The sequence below is a fragment of the Nycticebus coucang genome, chromosome 20 (genome assembly GCF_027406575.1).
Source record: "Nycticebus coucang isolate mNycCou1 chromosome 20, mNycCou1.pri, whole genome shotgun sequence".
Taxonomy (NCBI): domain Eukaryota; kingdom Metazoa; phylum Chordata; class Mammalia; order Primates; family Lorisidae; genus Nycticebus; species Nycticebus coucang.
Window position 1 is genome coordinate 49,300,859 of NC_069799.1, and position 20,083 is coordinate 49,320,941.

At 35.9% G+C, this 20,083-nt stretch overlaps 1 protein-coding gene across 1 annotated transcript in view; it reads right to left on the reverse strand.

Moving 5' to 3' along the window:
- GPR158 (G protein-coupled receptor 158) overlaps positions 1 to 20,083 on the reverse strand; it is a 379,074-nt gene that overhangs the window by 204,011 nt on the left and 154,980 nt on the right. The window contains exon 3 of the mRNA XM_053572712.1: positions 1,549 to 1,651. Within this exon, the coding sequence (XP_053428687.1) occupies positions 1,549 to 1,651 (103 nt within the window). The remainder of the gene's footprint in view (positions 1 to 1,548; positions 1,652 to 20,083) is intronic.

The window sequence follows — 20,083 nt, forward strand, 5'->3', positions numbered from 1 at the left end:
TGGTACACACACACACACAGACACACACATACACATGAAAGCATAATCATCCTGAAGATATATTGTCATCATTGCTACTGTATGTTTCCTATTGCTGAAAAATAAATTATCTAAAATTTAGGGGATTAAACATCCACATATTATGTCATTGTCCAGTTTCTGTTGAACAGAGAAGTCTTGGCACAGTGTAAATGCATTCTCTGTTTGGGGCATCACTAGGCTATAATCAAGATTTTGGCTAAGCTGCATTCTCATCTGAAGCTCAGTATCCTCTTCCTAGGGTACTAAGGCTGCTGGAAGAATTTACTTCCTTGCATTTATAGAACCGAGGTCCCTGTTTTCTCATAGGCTGTCAGTGAGGTTTTGTCTCAGTTCCTACAGGTCATTCTTTGACCCTAACCACATGGCCTTCTTCAAAGCCAGAAGATTGATTCATATTCTCTCTCTCTCTCTAGTATTCCATAATGAAGTCTTAGATACTGCACTGTAATCACAAGAATGACTATATCATTACAACATTTGCTACATAACATAGCCTAAGCAAGAAAGTGACTATGCCATTGTATTCATAGATCCCACCCATACTTAAGGAAAGGGGATTATACAATAAAAGTGGAAGCAGAATCTGGAAGGCCATCTTAGAATTCTACCTACAACAACTATTATTCAAAACAAGGGCCAAACTCTGAAATATATAACCAAGGAGAGAAAATGTTCCTCACCTCTAGAACCTAGAGGTTCTAGACAAAAGTCTACCAAAACTCTCAGAGGAAGACCTCTGGGTCTCAATCTCAATGTACTCTTTGAATTATGCCTAGTAAAAATGCAAATTCCTATAGACACAAATAATCAGGATGACAAAGATTTATGGATAACTATCTTAAAAAGACCTGTACTTCACTTTTAGGAGCTAAAAATGACCCCAGGCTGATAGCTAGCCAGAAAATGGGGACCTCAGGCCAATAACTGCAAGAGACTGAATTCATTCAACAGTCTAAAAGAGATTTAAAATGAACCCTGAGTCTCAGAGACCACATCCAGGTGCACTTTGATTTTTGCCAGGTAAGACCCTGAGCAGAAGACCTAGCTAATCCATAGATTAAAAACATGAGCAATGGAAACTATATAATAATATATTTGTGCTTCTTTAAGTTGCTCACTTTGTGGTAACTTTTTATATAGCATAAAAAGCTAACATATACACAATAAATAAACAAAATAAACTGGCAAAATTAGTTTCATGGACTTTCTGTACTAAAACCTCTCACTAACTAAATCCTCATTTGTCTTACACAGTAGCTATAGTATTTACAAGCTTTTAAAATGTATTAAAAATGAAAATACACCTAAAAATGAGCACACATTTTTGTGGTGCTCAATAGCACTATAGGTAACAAATCAGAACTAAAACTCCTTAAATGATAAAGAATGCGGACCAATGGGGATTTAACCATATACTCCAATAAGGATCAAAGAAAAATCTTAATAAGCAATAATGGTCTATGTTATTTGTATACATATATGCGCATAGACACAAAGGGCACTTACTCTGAAAGTTGTTCACTGAAAAGACTTGAGGACGATAGAATCCTGCTTTGCAAATGCACTCATAGGCTCCGAGTACAAATCCTAGGCCTTTGATGGGCATACACTAGGAAAAAGAAAAAATAGCAACATGGTGGATCACAGCTTATTTCCCAGTATGAAGACTCACAGATATCTATCCTTGCAAATGGTAACAGAACTAACACACTTTCCAGAAATAAAATATCTCCTTTTTTAACTTTTATTTTAGGCTTGTTTGCCAACAGACTTTTTTTTAGAAGTAGCAAATTAAGTTTTCTTTCTAAATATACGCCTTTACAGCTGCAGTTGCCATACATCTTTAACTCACTCAGTTGCCACAGGGAGTAATTACTAGACATAGTTCCTGTTTTTAATGCCTAACATTTCAACTTACTGCTTTAAAAAATATTTCCAGGCCTATAAGAATATTTTTAAAGTGATTCAATACTAAATATTTCTACCAAAGTGAACGTAGGTAGATAGGTACGTAGACAGACTCACAAAATTTAAGACATAAAACTGCTTTTATGATTAAAATAATCATAAATTTCATCCTTAAAAATAACACAAACTGATGGAACAATAAAACAAGTAAATTTTAAAATGCTAATTTAGAAAAGAAAAATAAAGATGAATTAATGATCCTAAGAGCTACTGACCTAAAATCTGTTTAACAGATATTCTACATGCACATAAAAAGAATAGCAACAATGATCAGCTTTACAAATACATAGCAACAAATAGACATCTCCCCAACAGTTAATCTTAACTTCTTCCAAGGATATAACTAACCCCCCCCCAAAAAAATTGGCATATTTCATTTTTGCAATAGTTTATTACATAGTAAGGAATAACTTCTATTAACTATGACCATGACATGAGTAAAACAGGGGTGTTTCAAGAATCTCATCAACACTGATATCTTTTCTGATACCTCTCTACTACGATCCCCACCCTTTGTCTTTTTGCCATTATAATCTGTTGGAGGAACTTAGAATCTAGTGGGCATACAAATTAAAATATGTACCAATGATAGAGAAACCACTGAAGGAAAATTCTAAGTAATTTAAATAATAATTTCATAATCTAAGATTAAATAATTAGCATCAAGAGAAATATTATATAACATGAAAACTCCAGCAAATAGAAAAGTATATGTAAGTCACTCAGAGCTAATCACATGCTCTAAAGTCAAAGATATAGCAATAAATCTTTGAAAAAGAGCTTTTCAAAGGACCTTGAATATTTCATTTAATTAACACCTCTTCTGTTCACCTGACACACCCTTAAATCCAACTACACCTTGCAACTAATAAATTTCTTAACCCAGAGCAATTTTTTTTAATTCTTCATAATTCAATATTGGTGAGTCGTATGTTTCTAGGAATTTATCCATTTTACTCTAAACTCTTGACCACTATCTCTTACATCTTACCAATCTGGGTTTGGTCTAGTCCTAGGAACTTCTAGGATACTTTAAACATTATGAATTCTCAGGGGTTCTCTCTAGTACATCTTTGCTGATGGCACAGGTAAAATTCATGTCTGTAGTTCTAGCACTCTGGGAGAATGAAGTGGGAGGATCACTTGAGCTCAGGAGTTCCAGACCAGCCTAAGCAGACCCTGTCTCTACTAAAAATAGAAAAATTATCTGGGCATCACAATATATGCCTGTAATCCTAGCTACTCAGGAGGCTGAGGCAGGAGGATCATCTGAACCTAAAAGTCTGGGGTGCAGTAAGCTGGGATAATGTCACTGCACTCTACCCTGGGCAACAGGCTAAGACTCTGTCTTAATAAACAAACAACCTAAAACTATCCATAACTAGTAAGGAGATTAAATTATTAATCAACAGAATGAAGAGGCATCCTACAGAATGGAAGAATGTATTGAAAACCATATATCTGATAAGGAATTACTACCTAGAATATATCAAGAACTTCAAAAACTTAGTGATAAAACCCCCAAATGTGCAAATTTCTCTAAAGAAGATACACAAATGGCCAGGGAGCAAATGAAAAGATGTTCAACAGCACTAAACACTACAGAAATGCAAATCACAGGGGGAAGAGGAGAGACAGGGGAATTGGTGGGCTCCCACTTAATGGGCACAATGTAATGGTATACAGCACACCTCTTGGGTATGGAACACAACTATAAGAGGAATTGTACCTAACAAATGCAAACCTAGTTGTTTGTACCTTCACATTTCCCTGAAATTAAAAAAAAAAAAAGAAAGAAAGAAAGAAATGCAAATCAAAACCAAATGAGGTATCATTCCATACCCATGAGATGGCCACTACTGAAAAAACAGAATAGGATGTGGAAAACTTGGGACTCTAGTGCTCTGTTGGTGAGAACATCCAATGGTGTAACCACTATGAAAAACATTATCAAGATTACTCAAAAAATTAAAAATAGAATTACCGTATGATCCTACAATCTCACTTCTCAGTACGTATCCAAAATAACTGGAAGCAGAATCTTGAAGAGATATTTTCGAAATCTTATTCATAGCAGAACTATTTACAATAGCCAAGAGGTGTAAGTAACCCAAATATCTATCAATGAAGGAATGGATAAATACAACAAGGTACATACACAGAAACAATGGAAAATTATTCAGACTTAAAAAGGAAGAAAATCCTATCACATGCAATAACATGGCTGAATGTTGAGGACATTATACTAAGTGAAATAATCCAGTCACAAAAAGACTAATACTGGGTGGTGCCTGTGGCTCAAGGAGTAGGGCACCAGCCCCATACACCAGGGGTGGTGGGTTCAAGCCCAGCCCCAGTCAAAACTGCAAAAAAAAGACTAATACTGTATGACTCCATTTGTATGTGATATCTAAAGAAGATAAAACTCATAGATAGATATGAGTTTAGGTATGTGATATCTAAAGAAGATAAAACTCATAAAGTAGAATGGTAGTTGCCAACAACTTGAGGCAAGAGGAAATGAGTTATTCAATGGGTATGAAGTTTCAATTCTTCATGATAAAAAATATCTAGAGGTCTGTTACACCTGCAGTCCACAACCCGCTGGTCCATGGCCCGTTAGAAATCTGACTGCACAGCAGAGGGTGAGTATCTGGCAAGCCAGCTAAGCTCTGTCTATATTTACAGCTGCTCCCTATCATTGACCATCACCACCTGAGTTATACTTCCTTTCTGATTAGCATTAGATTCTCAGAGGAGCACGGACCCTACTGCGTGCTGCATGTGAGGGATCAAGGTTGCCTGCTTCTATGAGAATCTAATGCCAGATGATCTGAGGTGGAGATGAGGTCGTGACACTAGTGCTGGGGAGCAGATACAAATACAGATTATCATTAACTGAGAGGTTTCACTGCACAGAGACCATAATAAATCAATTGCTTGCAGATTCATATCAAAACCATCCTCCCACCCTCATCCATGGAAAAACTGTCTTCCATGAAACCAGTCCCCAAAAGGTTGGGAACTGCTGTATTACACAATGTGAATACAACTAACATTGCTGAGCACTTAAATAGGTTAAGACAGTTGGATCTTAAGTGTTTTTAACAATTAAATACTTTTTTTTAAAAGGAATTTAAAGTAATTTTTGTTCCTCAAAGATGTACGTGCAAACATTAAAGTCACATCGCAGTAAGCATGACATATATAATTCATCTCGCATTGTCACAGATTACCAATTCTAGGTAAACATAATTGCAGAGCAAAACCTGGGCAGCTTGATAGTCACAAATATTTTGTAAGAAGGTGTTCCTGAGCAGTGAATGGTTAAAATGAAAGCTAAAATGAGATATGGACTTGGGAAGTTTGTCTGGCATTTAATAGAAACAATACTTGTCCCTAAAAGTCACATTTACATATAATTCTGAAGGAAAACTAATTCAGGCTGAAAAGAGGAAGTAAAAAAAATTCAAATATAATAGTTTATATAATTCAAAATCCTCTAGAAATGGACCTTTACATGCCCTTTTTAAAATTTTATTTTATAATCTTCATACATAGTAAAATATAAAATGCTTGTGGCTTCTTTAAACTGAACACCATAAACAGAATTTAACATCTTTTTCATGAGTCAGAATCATTATTTTGAACAACAGGTACTGAATTGTTCTGAAATTCACTAATGTTCTCTGAAGGTACTGAAGGTTTATGACTATCTTCTCAAACACTACATATTCCAAACTGCTGTACTTTTTGACTTATTAAGGCTTACTTTTTATGTTTTTCCCTTATTTTATGCTACCAGCTGTCATATTTTAATCCAAAATACAGACTTACCTCTACAAGTCTTTTCCCCTTCTAACCGATGATTATAATTTCCCGTATACCTGGAAACTACAGGGTATCCCAAAGGTCACCCATAAAGTCACCATACATAGGGAAAATGGGAAACTGTAGCTAAATGCACCTTTATTTACAAAATATTCATTACAAAATTTTACAAAATATTCTCTACATTATAGAGAAATTTTACATTCTCTTTGTAAAATTTTGTAATGAATATTTTTGTAAATAAAGGTACATAATATGTAGCTATAATTTCCCATTTTCTCTAAGTATGGCAACTTTAGGCACAACCTTTGGGATACCTTGGGTAGATCATCAAGCTTGCAAAGTAAAAGTATATGAGATAAAGAATACAATAAGAGGAAATAAGATAACAAATAGTTAATATTTACTGTTTACTTATGCCAGGCATTACTGTGCATGTATTAACTGTCCTATATCAACTCTATTATTATTATTTGCATTTTAAAGATAAGAGGATTAAGGTACACCCTGCTAAAGTCATTTGCCCAAAACTGAGTAGGTAGCAGAATCAGGGTCTAACTTCAGAAGACTGGCTCCAAAGTCAGTGACTACTACTTTCTGGGAAGTATGGGTTCAGAGTAGTATTCCATAAACAAGGAAAAGATACACGTCACTTGAGAATTAATTTTGATTATTCCAAGAATTTCATTTTTCTCTTCTTCTTAAGTTTCAGGCGGTATTCCATATGGACCAGTTTGCTGCATCATTAAGCTTTAAATAAGTAAAGGTTTTTAATTTAAAATAGTACATCTGAAATGTATTTTAAGAAGTGCATACCTGTTACAAATTTTAAAAATACACACCTTCCTTTCCCAATATAGAGTTCCTCAACTCAGATCTTAAAAAACAAATCTGCATGCGGGACAGTCAAGTGGACTGTCTCTTCCTACCTGAATTTCTGGAAAACAAAGGCCCCTCTGTACCTAAGTTGAATCTCAGCAATGGAAAGGAAGGGGTTTCTATGGCAGTCCACTTTATCGCTACTTTCTCACTTTGGTGGCTAATATATGGCTCTTCTCTGCTTTGACAGAAGACTTATCTATAATAATCCCACAAAGTTGCATGCTGTATTGAATTTGCTGAGCCTTATCCAAAAAACGGACAGCAACACCACAGAGGCATAAAGAAAGATGAAAAGCTTGACACTGGCAAGATGAAGTAGGAACAGAGGTTTCTAGATTTTAAAAAGAAAACAGCCTTCATTATTTTGTTTTACTCCTTTGTAACATGCCAAGAAATACTTTAAAATGTTGAATCTGCTAATTTGAGAGTGGCTTCAGGGGAGGCTTGGTACTAAAACAGTACCAAGACAATTATATTAACATCCAATGGCATCTTTCTCACAACTATTTAGAAGTTTATTAAGGAAAAACAAATCTGAGGAAATCTAAAAGGCCTCCAGGCAATGTGAGTACACATCACCCACACATTTCATCAAACCATCTTCCAGGAAAACAAGAACTCATGAATAACAAATACTGTAGCATTTTACCAGGGAGAGAAAAGAACTATATCTTATCTCTATTATTCAGCAGCTGTCAAAATCCAGCTTAAAAACCATGATAAACTGGGGCAGGGTTGGAAGGCAGAGGAGAGGATGTTTTCTTTTAGGATAGAGTTGAAATTAAAAAAGAAACTTTTCTATTATTAGTTTTTGAAATATTCTTTTTCTATTCGATGGCGCTAGCTCTCACAAAAGAGAACTAAGGGGTAGCAACACAGCATCTGGTTCAGAGACATTATGAGTCTGCAAACTTCATGCTGACACACAGCAAGATGCTTTGTGGGGGTTGAAACTGACTCAGGAAAATGTCAGAATTACATCTCGCTGAGTGAGCAAGCCCAATTTTCTAGACCCTCCTACAGAAATAGCCCCAAAGGTTTGATAAGACATGTTCAGTACTTTGAGAAAACAAAACTCTGTCCTCCTCTAAACCACAAACTCACTATGATGCATCTACCTTCTATTTTTGACTCCCCAGGCTCCCTATGGCTGCAGTTCACAAGCACTGGGAACTTCCTTTTCATCCTCTGCTGAATTTAGCTCTTGCTTACGGAACCCAGTTATCACTATTTGCTGCAACAACATGAACAAAGTCATGGTCTGGCTCTCAGAGAGCTTACAACCCACAAGCGCAAAAGGAAACTCAGACCTGCTATAAATACACTGTTCCTCTTTCCAGCTAAAGGGCTTAAGATGTGTGCTTTGCTCGTTTTTGAGTAGTCCACCTTTAGCTATTTTTCTAACAAATTTTTTAAAATACAAAATGCTATACTAAGAATAAAAATTAATATGAATAACTTTTAATTCCAGATGAAATTAAATATTTTTAAATCCGAATAAATTCCATGAGACAGAAACTCTCAACTACCTTTCAGTGAACCAACACATCTACCTGAATCTACACCCACAGACTTCTAAATGGAAATCTGTCCCTCCTTTATTTAAAGCTATTTCATGGCCCTGCTTGTACTCTGGATCCAAACTCCTCATACATGGGCCATTTATATAAAAAGTTTTGAGATACACAAAAATCAAGAAACGTAAAATCTGTGTAGAGGGAAACAAATGAAACCCTCCCAGGAACATCAATAGGCTGAGCAAGGTGAAACTTGCACGGGTGAATCAGAAGGGACACTGTCAACCACGTCTTTGAAGTAAAATAATAGACCACAACACAGTCTGCCCCAAACTTTCTTAGTGACCTACATACCTGTTCCCAGCGTTCGTATAGCTATAATGCCCCCTCTGTTCAACCTTTTCCTCTTTAACATCTTTCTTTGTTAGTAACTACACAAAAATCTCAGCCATATTTTAAAAATATAACAAAAGCAAACCTTCCCTCAACTCTAAATTCACCTCTAGTTACTATCCTAGCTTTCTGAAGGATTTACCTACATTCATTATCTCCCTTTGCTTACTTCCCATTCACTCATCAAAGCAGAGCAATTTGACTCTCCTCACCTTTACTTTCTCCAATGAACTGATCTTGTCAAAGTCACAGGAGATATTTTGTGTCATTAAAGCTAGTCATTATTTTCAGGGTATGCATTTGTTTTGTTTTGTTTTCTGTCTCACTTTGTCACCTGGCCTTTGAGTGTCAGGGCATCATCATCGCTCACAGTAACCTCAAACTCTTGGGCCCAAGTGATCCTCCTGCTTCAGCTTCCCAAGTAGCGGGGACTAGAGATGACCACCACAACACTCAGCTGGTTTTTCTATTTTTAGTGGAGATGGTATTTCACTCTTGCTCAGTCTAGTCTAAGCAATCTGCCCATCTCAGCCTCCCAGAGTGCTGGGATGACAGGTGCGAGGCACCATAAAATGTATACAATATCATTTCAGTCCTAAAAAACTAAAATATGTAAAACTTTCACAAAATACAGTTTAGGATATGTGTTATAAAGAATAGAAGTAATCAACATGATAGGGTAAAGGTTAACTTTTCGTTGGGGAGAGAAGTATAGAATGAAGGAAAAACACTGAGTTTCTGAGGTACTTGTAACAATCTATTTCTTAAACTGGATAGTAGTTTCAATCTTTTTCACTGCAGTGTTCCCAAATCCTAGCATAGTACTTGGCACATAGTAGTTGCTCAATAAACATTAATGAAATGAAGAAAATGGACTTCTGTCTTTGGCTATGATGCAATAGCTTATAGCAAGCAGAAGTTCCCAATAAAAACAACTAGAGCAGTGTCTCAACCTTCCTAATGCCACGGCCCTTTAATACAGTTCCTGTGGGTTCCAACTCACAGGTTGAGAACTGCTGAACTAGAGCATCTGGATAAAATACAAGAAAATACAAGACAATACAATAAATAAAATAAAATAACAAAGAGGAAAGAAAAAAGAAACCTATGTGGAGGCATTAAAGCTGCAAGTGAAGCCAAAATTGTCCCACCAAGATCTAAGAAAGAAGGAATGTACATAAAAGTTCTGCATTTTGCATTTCTGTATGAAACTGAGTATTTCATAATATAAAGCACTGAGAGGAGACTGAGAAGCCTGACAGATGTAAGCTGGTAAGAAATAGAGATGCCAACAACGCTTGGGCACTCTCAGAAGCATGAGACGAAAAATAGTCAAGCTTGGGACTCAGGCCTCCAGTAGACAAAAATCTCAGGGAGAAGAGAATTATGGAGAAATGAAAATAATCCTCAAAAAAAGTTTTGTTGAATTTTTACACTGCCTAGTATACAAGTTTAAGAAGCAAAGCAGAAGCTCAAGACAAACAAAGTTGAGGTATATTTTGCAGTATCACAATGCTAAGAAGACTAAATTGGAATTTAGGACTTTCCATGCATGAAGGGCCCTAGGAAGCAACTCAGGTCTTCAATGACACCCCCTACAAGCAAGAAGGGGTCTCAGTCTTTTATAGACTGCTGTCCATCTTTGGGTTTGAAATAAAGTAATATGTATCTATCTAGTTGTTATCAGAGATAGTATAAAGCCCATATGGAAAAAAATAATGCTTCCGGAACCACTATAACAACACAATAAATAACATTACATTTCAAATTACTAAATACAACAAGAAACAACAGACAATATAAACAGAGCCACAATGACAAAGTACTCGAGTTATTGACACATATTTTTAAATAACTATAATTAATAAATCAAAAGAGGGAAATATATAGAATTTCCTCAGATAGCTGGAATCTATTTCTTTAGAAAAAGAATAGTTCAGGTGGCACCTGTGGTTCAAAGGAGTGGGGCACCGGCCCCATATGCTGGAGGTGGCAGTTCAAGCCCAGCCCCGACCAAAAACTGCAAAAAAGAAAGAAAGAAAGAAAAAAAGAAAGAAAAAGAATAGTTCAAATCTAACAAAAACAAAAGTAAAATTAAGAACTAAACAGATGGTTCTAATTGGAGAATGAACACCAGAGAAGAAAAGGATAAGCATATGAAAAAACAGATTAGCAAAAAATATCCAGACGGAATCACAAAAAAAAAGTAGATGAAAATATAGAAAGAGCACAAAGGGCATATGGAACATAGAAAAGGGATATAATATACACACATTTGGAATCACAAAAAGGGAGAAGACAGAAGCATGTTAGAAGAGAGATATCTTACTACCAATTCAAAAAATACTATGTATCCCAAAATGGATGAATCTGCATCATAGTTAAACTGAAAAACCCAACAAAAAAAGAAAATGGGGTGAGGTGAGAAGGATATCATACTTTTAAATGAGTAGTGACAAGTTTGATAGCTGTAGTCACAACAGAGATAATGGAAAGCAGAAAATAATGGAATAACATACAAGTGCTACAAGGAAAGAAAAGCCTAGAATTCTATTCAAAAAGAAAATACACCTCCAAGTGTGAATAAGAAAAGGTTTTTCTAGTCAAACAAAACCAAAAAATTTCCTCATCACCAGGCCTATGATAAAAGAAATTTTTGTTTTGTTTTGTTTTGATAGAGACAGTGTCTGACTTTGTCACCCTCAGTAGAGTGCTGTGGCACCGTAGCTCACAGCAACCTGAAACTCTTCAGCTCAAGCAATTCTCTTGCTTCAGCCTCCCTAGTAGCTGAGACTATAGGCATCCACCCCAAAGCCCAGCTATTTTTTTGTTTGTTTAGCAGGCTTGGGCCGGGTTCAAACCCACCAGCCCCGGAGCATGTGGCCAGCGTCCTAACCACTGAGCTACAAGAGCCCAGCCATGATAAAAGAAATGTTAAAGGAATTTTCAAACAGAAGGAAAATTACACCAGACAGAAGCACAAAAATGCAGGAAGGAATGAATAGCAATGGAAAGTATGTTAATAAATCTAAATTAATACTGATGATACAAGAAAGTAATAGCAATTAATATTTCATGGCTTTAAGACGTGTATTTGATTTAAATGCAATGTAAAATGCAGGTAGGAGGGGTAAATGCAGTTAAATGGTGCTAATACCTTGTCTCAGAAAGGTTAAACAGATAATTTCTATTAGTCTTCAATAGACTAAGAATGCATGTTGAAATCCATAACATAACCACTAAAAGTATAGAACACCTAACAGAAAAAGAGGGGGGAAAGATGACAGTAAGAAATACTAGATTAATGCCAAATAAGGTAATAAAAGACAGGATGAATCACATACAGATGGTATGTGTGAATAAAATAAGAAAGGAAAATAGGAAGGGAAGCAGGCCATTACATTTCTAACACTGATTTTCTTTTAAATTTGCCTTCACTGTTATGTGTATTTTCCAATGTTGATTAGAAAGCAATTCTTTTTAAATTTCAGATTAATATGAGGGCACAAACGATTAGGTTGCAATGTTTGCATTCTTTTTTTTTTTTGTAGAGACAGAGTCTCACTTTATCGCCATGACAACTCCAACCTCCAACTCCTTGGGCTTAGGCAATTCTCTTGCCTCAGCCTCCCAAGTAGCTGGGACTATAGGCACTTGCCACAACGCCTGGCTATATTTTTTGTTGCAGTTTGGCCAGGGTAGGTTTGAACCCGCCACCCTCAGTATATGGGGCCGGCGCCCTACCCACTGAGCCACAGGCACCGCCCACAATGTTTGCATTCTTGAGATTAAAGTCCCCAGGAGGAGTGACACATACCTTACATTGTGCCCATTGAGTGGGAGCACATCAATCCCCTCTCTTCTTCCCTTCCCCCAACTTGAATTGAGTCTTTTTCATGTGTGGGTGTCTATTAGATCGTATACTGGCTTCACATTAGTATCCAGTACATTGGATATTTGCTTTTTCATTCTTGTGATACTTTACTAAGAAGAATGTGTCTGGCTTTATCTATTAAATTTGAAAATACTTATCATATTTATTGAAGTATTTCAATAGGGGTATACTCAACTAGAAGATATGTGAACACATGCCCCACCCAGTAGAAGTGTAAAAATAAATGCATTATTTGCAACAGTCCCAAACTGCAAAAAAAAAAAAAAAGCCAAAAGTTAATCTACATTAGAAGAAATAAATTGTGTTATAGTCACATAATAGAATACTACATAACAATGAAAAAAATGTTGGTGTTATAGACAACACAGACGTCTCTCTCAAACACTAAAACAATGTTGAAAAAAATAAGTCGTGTATGCTTCATTATTCTAATTTTATACACTGTAAAGACAAAAAAGTGCAATAGATGGTGTTGAAAATCAGGATAATTGTTAACTTGGCAAATGGTGAGGAGGAGGAGGTGCTCGGGTAGAGAGCACAAGAAGGCCTTCTTGAATTCTGGCCAATGTTTTTTCTCTTGAGCTGGGTGATAGCTACACAGGTGTGTTGCCTTTGTGATCATTCATTATATCATATACTTATGATGGTGTGCTTTATGCAATGCTTTGTATTTCAATAAAAACATTATAAAATTAACACTATTCTCTATTTTCCCTCCAAAAAAATCTTAGTTCTTTTCTCTTTCACCTAACAAAAAATTCTGTTTTGTTATCATCACCTATTTGAAAGAATCAGAACATTTTGCCTAGTCCGCTTTTGCTGACAGAGATAGGATCTATGTAATGATATTGAAGGAGGAAGTCACTGGATGTTAAAAGTGATTCTATAAAAATTACGTATAACTCAGAATGTGTTTGTAATGCAACACGTAGTTGGATGCCTCTCAAGTATTCAGAATCTGAGCATACATTTTAATTTCCCTGGTGAAATTTTGAAAGGTTTTTCAATACTAATTAGCACATCAACTAAAGAATAAATGGCATAAGCCTAAACCAAAAGGCAGGAACTACACTGACTAGTAAATTCTAACTCAAAACTAACTAATTCTAACTCATATTCCCAAAAGTCACTGAGTGGAAAATAAAATATTTGTAACTCACAAAGAAAATCATTTTAATTGGTATAAATGCTATCACTCTCAGCTGAAAATATGCAAGATTTGAAAAAACAATTTATTTTGCTATTTGAGAAAAAATTTCAAGATATGTAAATGTCTATAGTTCATTATCAAACCACAAAAAATTGTATTTTTAAATAGAAAACAATTTAAATAGATATTTAACATACAAAAATGTTTTCAAGTACTTTAGAAATATACACTTTCATAATTGACAGAACATTAGACTTTAAGAAGATAGATTTTTAGAAGTGAAGTGAAAAATTATTCAACTAAAATATACATAAATTCAGAAAGGAAAGATATTCAGAAATACTGAGAAACTCTTAAGTACCAGTAACACTAGAGAATCAGAAAAAACTCCTTTTAAGGAATACAAGGGATAATCAGCATGAATACTGAGTCAAAAACATTTTAGAGTACCCTCCTCATTTCCTTTTAGAGGAATCTTGCTGTAATAGCCAATCAGGGCTATACAAAGAAAGCATACCTATAGACTTCACCAAAGCATTATCCATGGACTATTTTAAAATTTCTAAATTTACAGAGAAATAATAAAATTTATGGGAAAAAAGTAAAAAAGATATGGCTCAACGTCTGTACCTCAGTGGTTAGGGTACCAGCCACATAAACCAAGGCTGGCAGGTTCGAATCCAGCCTGGGGCCTGCTAAACAACAATGAAAACTACAACAATAACAACAACAAAATAGCTGGGTGTTGTGACAGGCGCCTGTAGTCCCAGCTACTTGGGAGGCTGAAATAAGAGAATCACTTAAGCCCAATAGTTTGAGGTTGCTGTGAGCTATGACACCATAGCACTCTACCGAGGTTGACACCTTAAGACTCCTGTGGCTCAGTGAGTAGGGCGCCGGCCCCACATGCCGAGGGTGGTGGGTTCAAACCCAGCCCCAGCCAAACTGCAACAAAAATTTAGCCAGGCGTTGTGGCAGGCGCCTGTAGTCCCAGCTGCTCAGGAGGCTGAGGCAGGAGGATTGTGTAAGCCCAGAAGTTGGAGGTTGCTGTGAGCCATGTGAAGTCATGGCACTCTACCTGACGGTGGTACAATGAGATTCTGTCTCTACAAAAAAAAGACTCTATCTCAAAAAAAAAAAAAAACAAGTTTTGAATGATCATTTAAAAAAATGATCATTAATAGCAGGAAATTTACAGTAGTGCATTCTAAGGCCTATGGTTCTGGCACTCAGCTTAATATGTTTTAACAATGATAATGAAGCATTGAGAGAATGATAGTGGCAAATTACTGGTTAGGAGCGTGGATGCAGAGTGAAACGATTCAAGTCTCAGATGCATGATTTAGCAGCAATGGAGCCCTGGGCAAATTAATTAATCTCTTTAAATCCTTTATCCTTACCAATAAAATGAATACAGTAATACTTCTATTTCACATAATTTATTATTTCATTTTACATATATATGGTACTTATATGCTAGACATTGTTTTAAGTACTTTACAAATATAAATTCGTGGAATTCTCATAGTGATCCAGTGAACAGATATGATTAATTATAACCATCTTCATTATATAGATGAAGAGACATGGCAGAGAAGTAACTTGTCTCGGGTCGCGCATTGAACAAGTGGCAGAGTGGGGTTTAAATTAATCAATAGAATAACCAGTCACACAAATTAAATATTAGCACTCATCACAATCATCATCATTGGAATGATAATGAATATACTCGATGATGAAAATAGAATCTGAAAAGACCTCAGTTAGGAAAAAATACAATTTAACATAAAAATACTAGGTCCTGTGATTGGATCTATAAAAACCAGTAACATAGTTACAAAGTTATGATACGACTGTCAAAAAAATACTAAAATAACAATTGACTGCATTCATGATAATAAGGTAATCCAGAATAAAATAATTAATCACAGATAAATCATTGATTTCAGGTTTCAGAATCTCAATTTGAAGAGACAACAATAAAATGGAAGACATAACAAAAAGAAGGATTTAAAAAAATCATGATTCAATTATATGTTGTGAACAAGACACATATTTTAGATCAAAATATAAATGGATTAAAAGCAAAAGGACAGAATATACACAATGAAATACTTGTGTGGTTATATTACTATCATGGAATACTATTCAGCCATTAAAAAGATGGAGACTTTACATCTTTTGTATTAACCTGGATGGAGGTGAAACACATTCTTCTTAGTAAAACATCACAAGAATGGAGAAGCAAGAATCCAATGTATTCAATTGTAATATGAAGGCAATAAATGAGCTAATACAAGGAGTGGGTAGAGGAACGAGGGAACAGGGCGAGGGGAAGAGGGAAGCAGATGGGGGTTAACGTGTATGGCACACCTCTTAGGGACAGGAGACAATTACAAGAGAGGCTTTATCTAACAACTACAATCAGTGTAACCTAATTCAATCAGGTGGAAATTGCTTCTGTGCAGGGTGGAAACAATTATTTGTCCCCTCAATGTATACCAAACAATAATAAATAAATAAATAAATAGCTGTTGTTAAGTCAAAGAAGGATAATAGACAAAGATGAGAAGGCTGATCAGTTAGAACTAATAAATGAATTCATAAAAGTTGCAAAATATAAGTCAAAATACAAAAATCAGTTACATTTCTATCCACTGACATTGAACAATCTTAAAGATTAAGAAAAAAATTCCATTTATAGTAGCATCAAGAAGAGTAAAATACTTAGAAATAAATCTACCTAATCAAGGAAGCTAAAGACGTGTACACTAAAAACTGTAAAACTGCTGAAAGAAGCTAAAGAAGATCCAAATAAACGAAAAATAATCCCCTGTTTGTAGACTGGAAAATTAACACTGTTATGATGTACATATTAATACTATCCCAAATAATCTATAGATTCAACATAATTCCGTAATTCCAACATAATTCCAAAAAAAAAACCAATGACAATTTTTTTTCATTTTTCAGAAATAGAAAAATTCATCCTAAAATTCTTATCAATCTCAACAGGACCAAAATAGCCCAAAACAATTTGGGGAAAAAAATGGAAGACTCAGACTTTCTGATTTCAAAACAAATTATAAAATCACGGTATTCAAAATAGTGTGGTACTGGCATAAAGACAGACATATAGGCCAATGGAACAAAAGGAGAGCCCAAAAGTAAAATCTCACATAATGATCAAATGATCTTCCACAACAGTTCCCAAACCACTCACTCGGGAAAGAATATTAATAGTCACTGGGCTCTGATGGTTGAAAAGGCAGAAGAAGCCAGTCAGGAAAGCCACATGTCCCTTTTAGTCTCAATACTATAAACATATTAAAATACATTAACATAGGTATATGAAAAGTTTATACTCCACAAAAAAGGTTCGAGAAATCAAGATACAATTTTGAAGCAAGAATGGATGCCAAGAAGTACCCTAAATTTTGCATGAATTTTCCTCTGATTATTTCTGATTGCTACCTCAAACATTCCTTTTTCATCTGAAGAATTTCAGGTGTTCCCTATTTAGTTGTAGAACATTGCTGAGGTTGCTGTGAAGCTGGCAGGGTTTGTTTTTAATTAGGTTTCACTAAAGTGATATTCAAAATATTTAAGACCAGTATGGCATGGATATCAAACAATCAGAATAAATGCTAGCCATAGGCTCGGCCCCTGTGGCTCAAGCGGCTAAGGCACCAGCCATATACGCCTGAGATGGCGGGTTCAAATCCAGCCTGGGCCTGCCAAACAACAGTGATGGCTACAACCAAAAAATAGCCAGGCATTGTGGCAGGCGCCTACAGTCCCAGCTACTTGGAAGGCAGAGGTAGAATAGCTTGAGCTCAGGAGTTGGAGGTTGCTGTGAGCTGTGATGCCACAGCACTCTACCCAGGACAACAGCTTGAGGCTCTGTCTCAGAAAAAAATAAATAAATGCTAGCCATAGTGCTAAAACAGGCTTGTGGAGGCCTCTGCAGGTACAGTAGAGGCCCTCTAGAGGCCTCCTAGCTGCGGAGGTGCAGCAGTTGCTGAAGGAGGGGCGGGCAAGGGGAGGAGGTATAGCAGGTGTTCGAGTGGTTCTAGACAGAGGCTATGCAGTCACTGTTAAAAACAAAAACAAAAACTATTGGTATGGCAGCACTAACGTACCAGGCCAGGGGGCCACCCTGCACAGAAGCAATTTCCACTGATTGAAATGAAAAATGGAAATTCAAACACAAGAAAATAGTAGTTTCCTTCACTCCTTTAACCCACTGTCCTTGTTTTACACTGATACCATCGGGTCCAACCAGAAAGCCACAGATCCTCTCACATCTTACCTATATCCTGTGTTGTCTGATTTGATGCTTTACTGTCTATCTCAGGGTAGGCACTGCCGCTGCCACCACCCTCCACTCCAGATCCAGGATAGTTTAACAAGAAAACAAACTTGTTTACTTGCTACTACCACCACCCACTGCCTTCTGCTGAAGCTGTCACACAGATTGGCTTAACCCTCCCTCCCTCAGTCTGTCTTAGTTGGAGCCTTCTTAAACGGGTCATATTTTTATTTCAAATGTTAGATATCCTACTTGAAACAAAACTAAGTTTTAAAAAAGAATCCTAATAATGCTCTCCATTCACAGGCATGCCTGTACTTAGGAAAGATTTAAAATGAAAGAACAGGTGGGATGAGTGGCAGTCCCTCTCTATGAACAAACACCTGTTCAGTAGCACAGACTGCACAGGTGTTACCTCTTATGTGAAGGAATCTCCATCTCACCTGGAGAGAGTTGACTAGTTTTCCCTTAGCATTTTGGTTATGTTTCTATTAACAGTCCTTATTAAATTACTTTTAAATCATTTATCTATAGTCAAATGGACTGGGAATAACTGGCAACCAAATATTTAATGAATTACTTAGGGGAATGAATGAGATATTCAGGTCTAGGAAATAAAAATGTACATAATGAACACATGTATATGAAAACATCACATATATTCTTGTTTTATATAAGGGGTCAAGGAAAGAAAGGCAGGTGAATCCTAGCAAAGGTAGTAGAGGTCACCAACTGATACTTTAACTCTGCAGCATTCAAATCTAATCCTTGAACAACTGTCCTGTCTTCCACACAATTAAAACTCAGAAAATAAAGTATAGCTTCCCTGCCAATACACCCCTCACTGGAGAATGAACATGGAGAAAACTTCTTTTCCCTACCCCCATTTCTGCTCAGAATACTCCAGAAGCAGCACCCATTGTTCACAAGGATTATAATCTAACATTATTCTATAGCTCCTCCCCCTCACATAAATATCTCACTGCAATGGTATAATACCTCTACCTCATTTGGGGGCTTCCCGGGATAGAATCAGTTATTTGGGCTATTTTTTCCTTGGTTTCCCTACACATAAAATAAAGAAAGTCCTTATTAAGACACAGCTGACATACAAACTATGGTGAAAGTCAATGTTAGCCTGAAGATTTAAATTTTTACAAAAGAATGATAGCTAATATATTTAAAAGATTTATACCTCCTCAGTATCTTTGCATTATTAATAACCACAAATTCTTAGGATTATGAGAACATAGCTAATATCTCTCCACACTTAATTGGCAAGTCTGATACTTTATTCCTTTGAAATATTTTAATATTAACATGGCTTATGTTTAAGTTATATCTAAAAATACTAATGACTACGTTACAGGATTATAGAAATACGAATATTTTCCAGGTTTAGGATCCCTATGCAGTACTCTTATTGCCTGGTGTCGCAACAGATAAAATGCTACAAAGATTTTAACTTTCATTCTGTAATAAAAGTCAGAAATCTATTGAGAGCTTGCCACACAGTAAGATGGGCCACAGAAGACTCTCCATCAGAAGAAAAACTGAAGAAACACATGATATGTTTTGTATGGCAATAAAGGATAGATGGAGTCTGTCCTTAGTTACCAGGCAAATGCACTACTATGATCTGAATGTTTTGTCCTTCTGAGCTCATGTTAAAATCCTGGTCCCTACATAACAGTAGGAGGGGAACCTTTGGGAGGTGATTAGATCATAAGGACAGAACCCTCACGAATAGGATTAGAAAGGTGTCCTACAAAAATCCAGAATAAATAAGACTTGTTTTAAAAAAAGAAATGCTAAAAATAATGGTTTATAAAGAAAAAGTAGAAATAAATGATTTACTCATGCCAAGAAAAGGTACAAAGGAATTTCCACTGCTGGTAATAGGAAGACCCAAATACTGTGATGGACAGTCCCATTACTAGTAGATACTTCTTTAAAAAAGAATACACACACGTACTTTTTTCCTCTTCTTGGTTCCCTTTTCTTTAGATCCATTACTTATTATATCATTTTTCCTATCTCCATTTTTCCTATGTCTTAGTTCACAGTTTTTAACCTTTTACTGTTACTATATT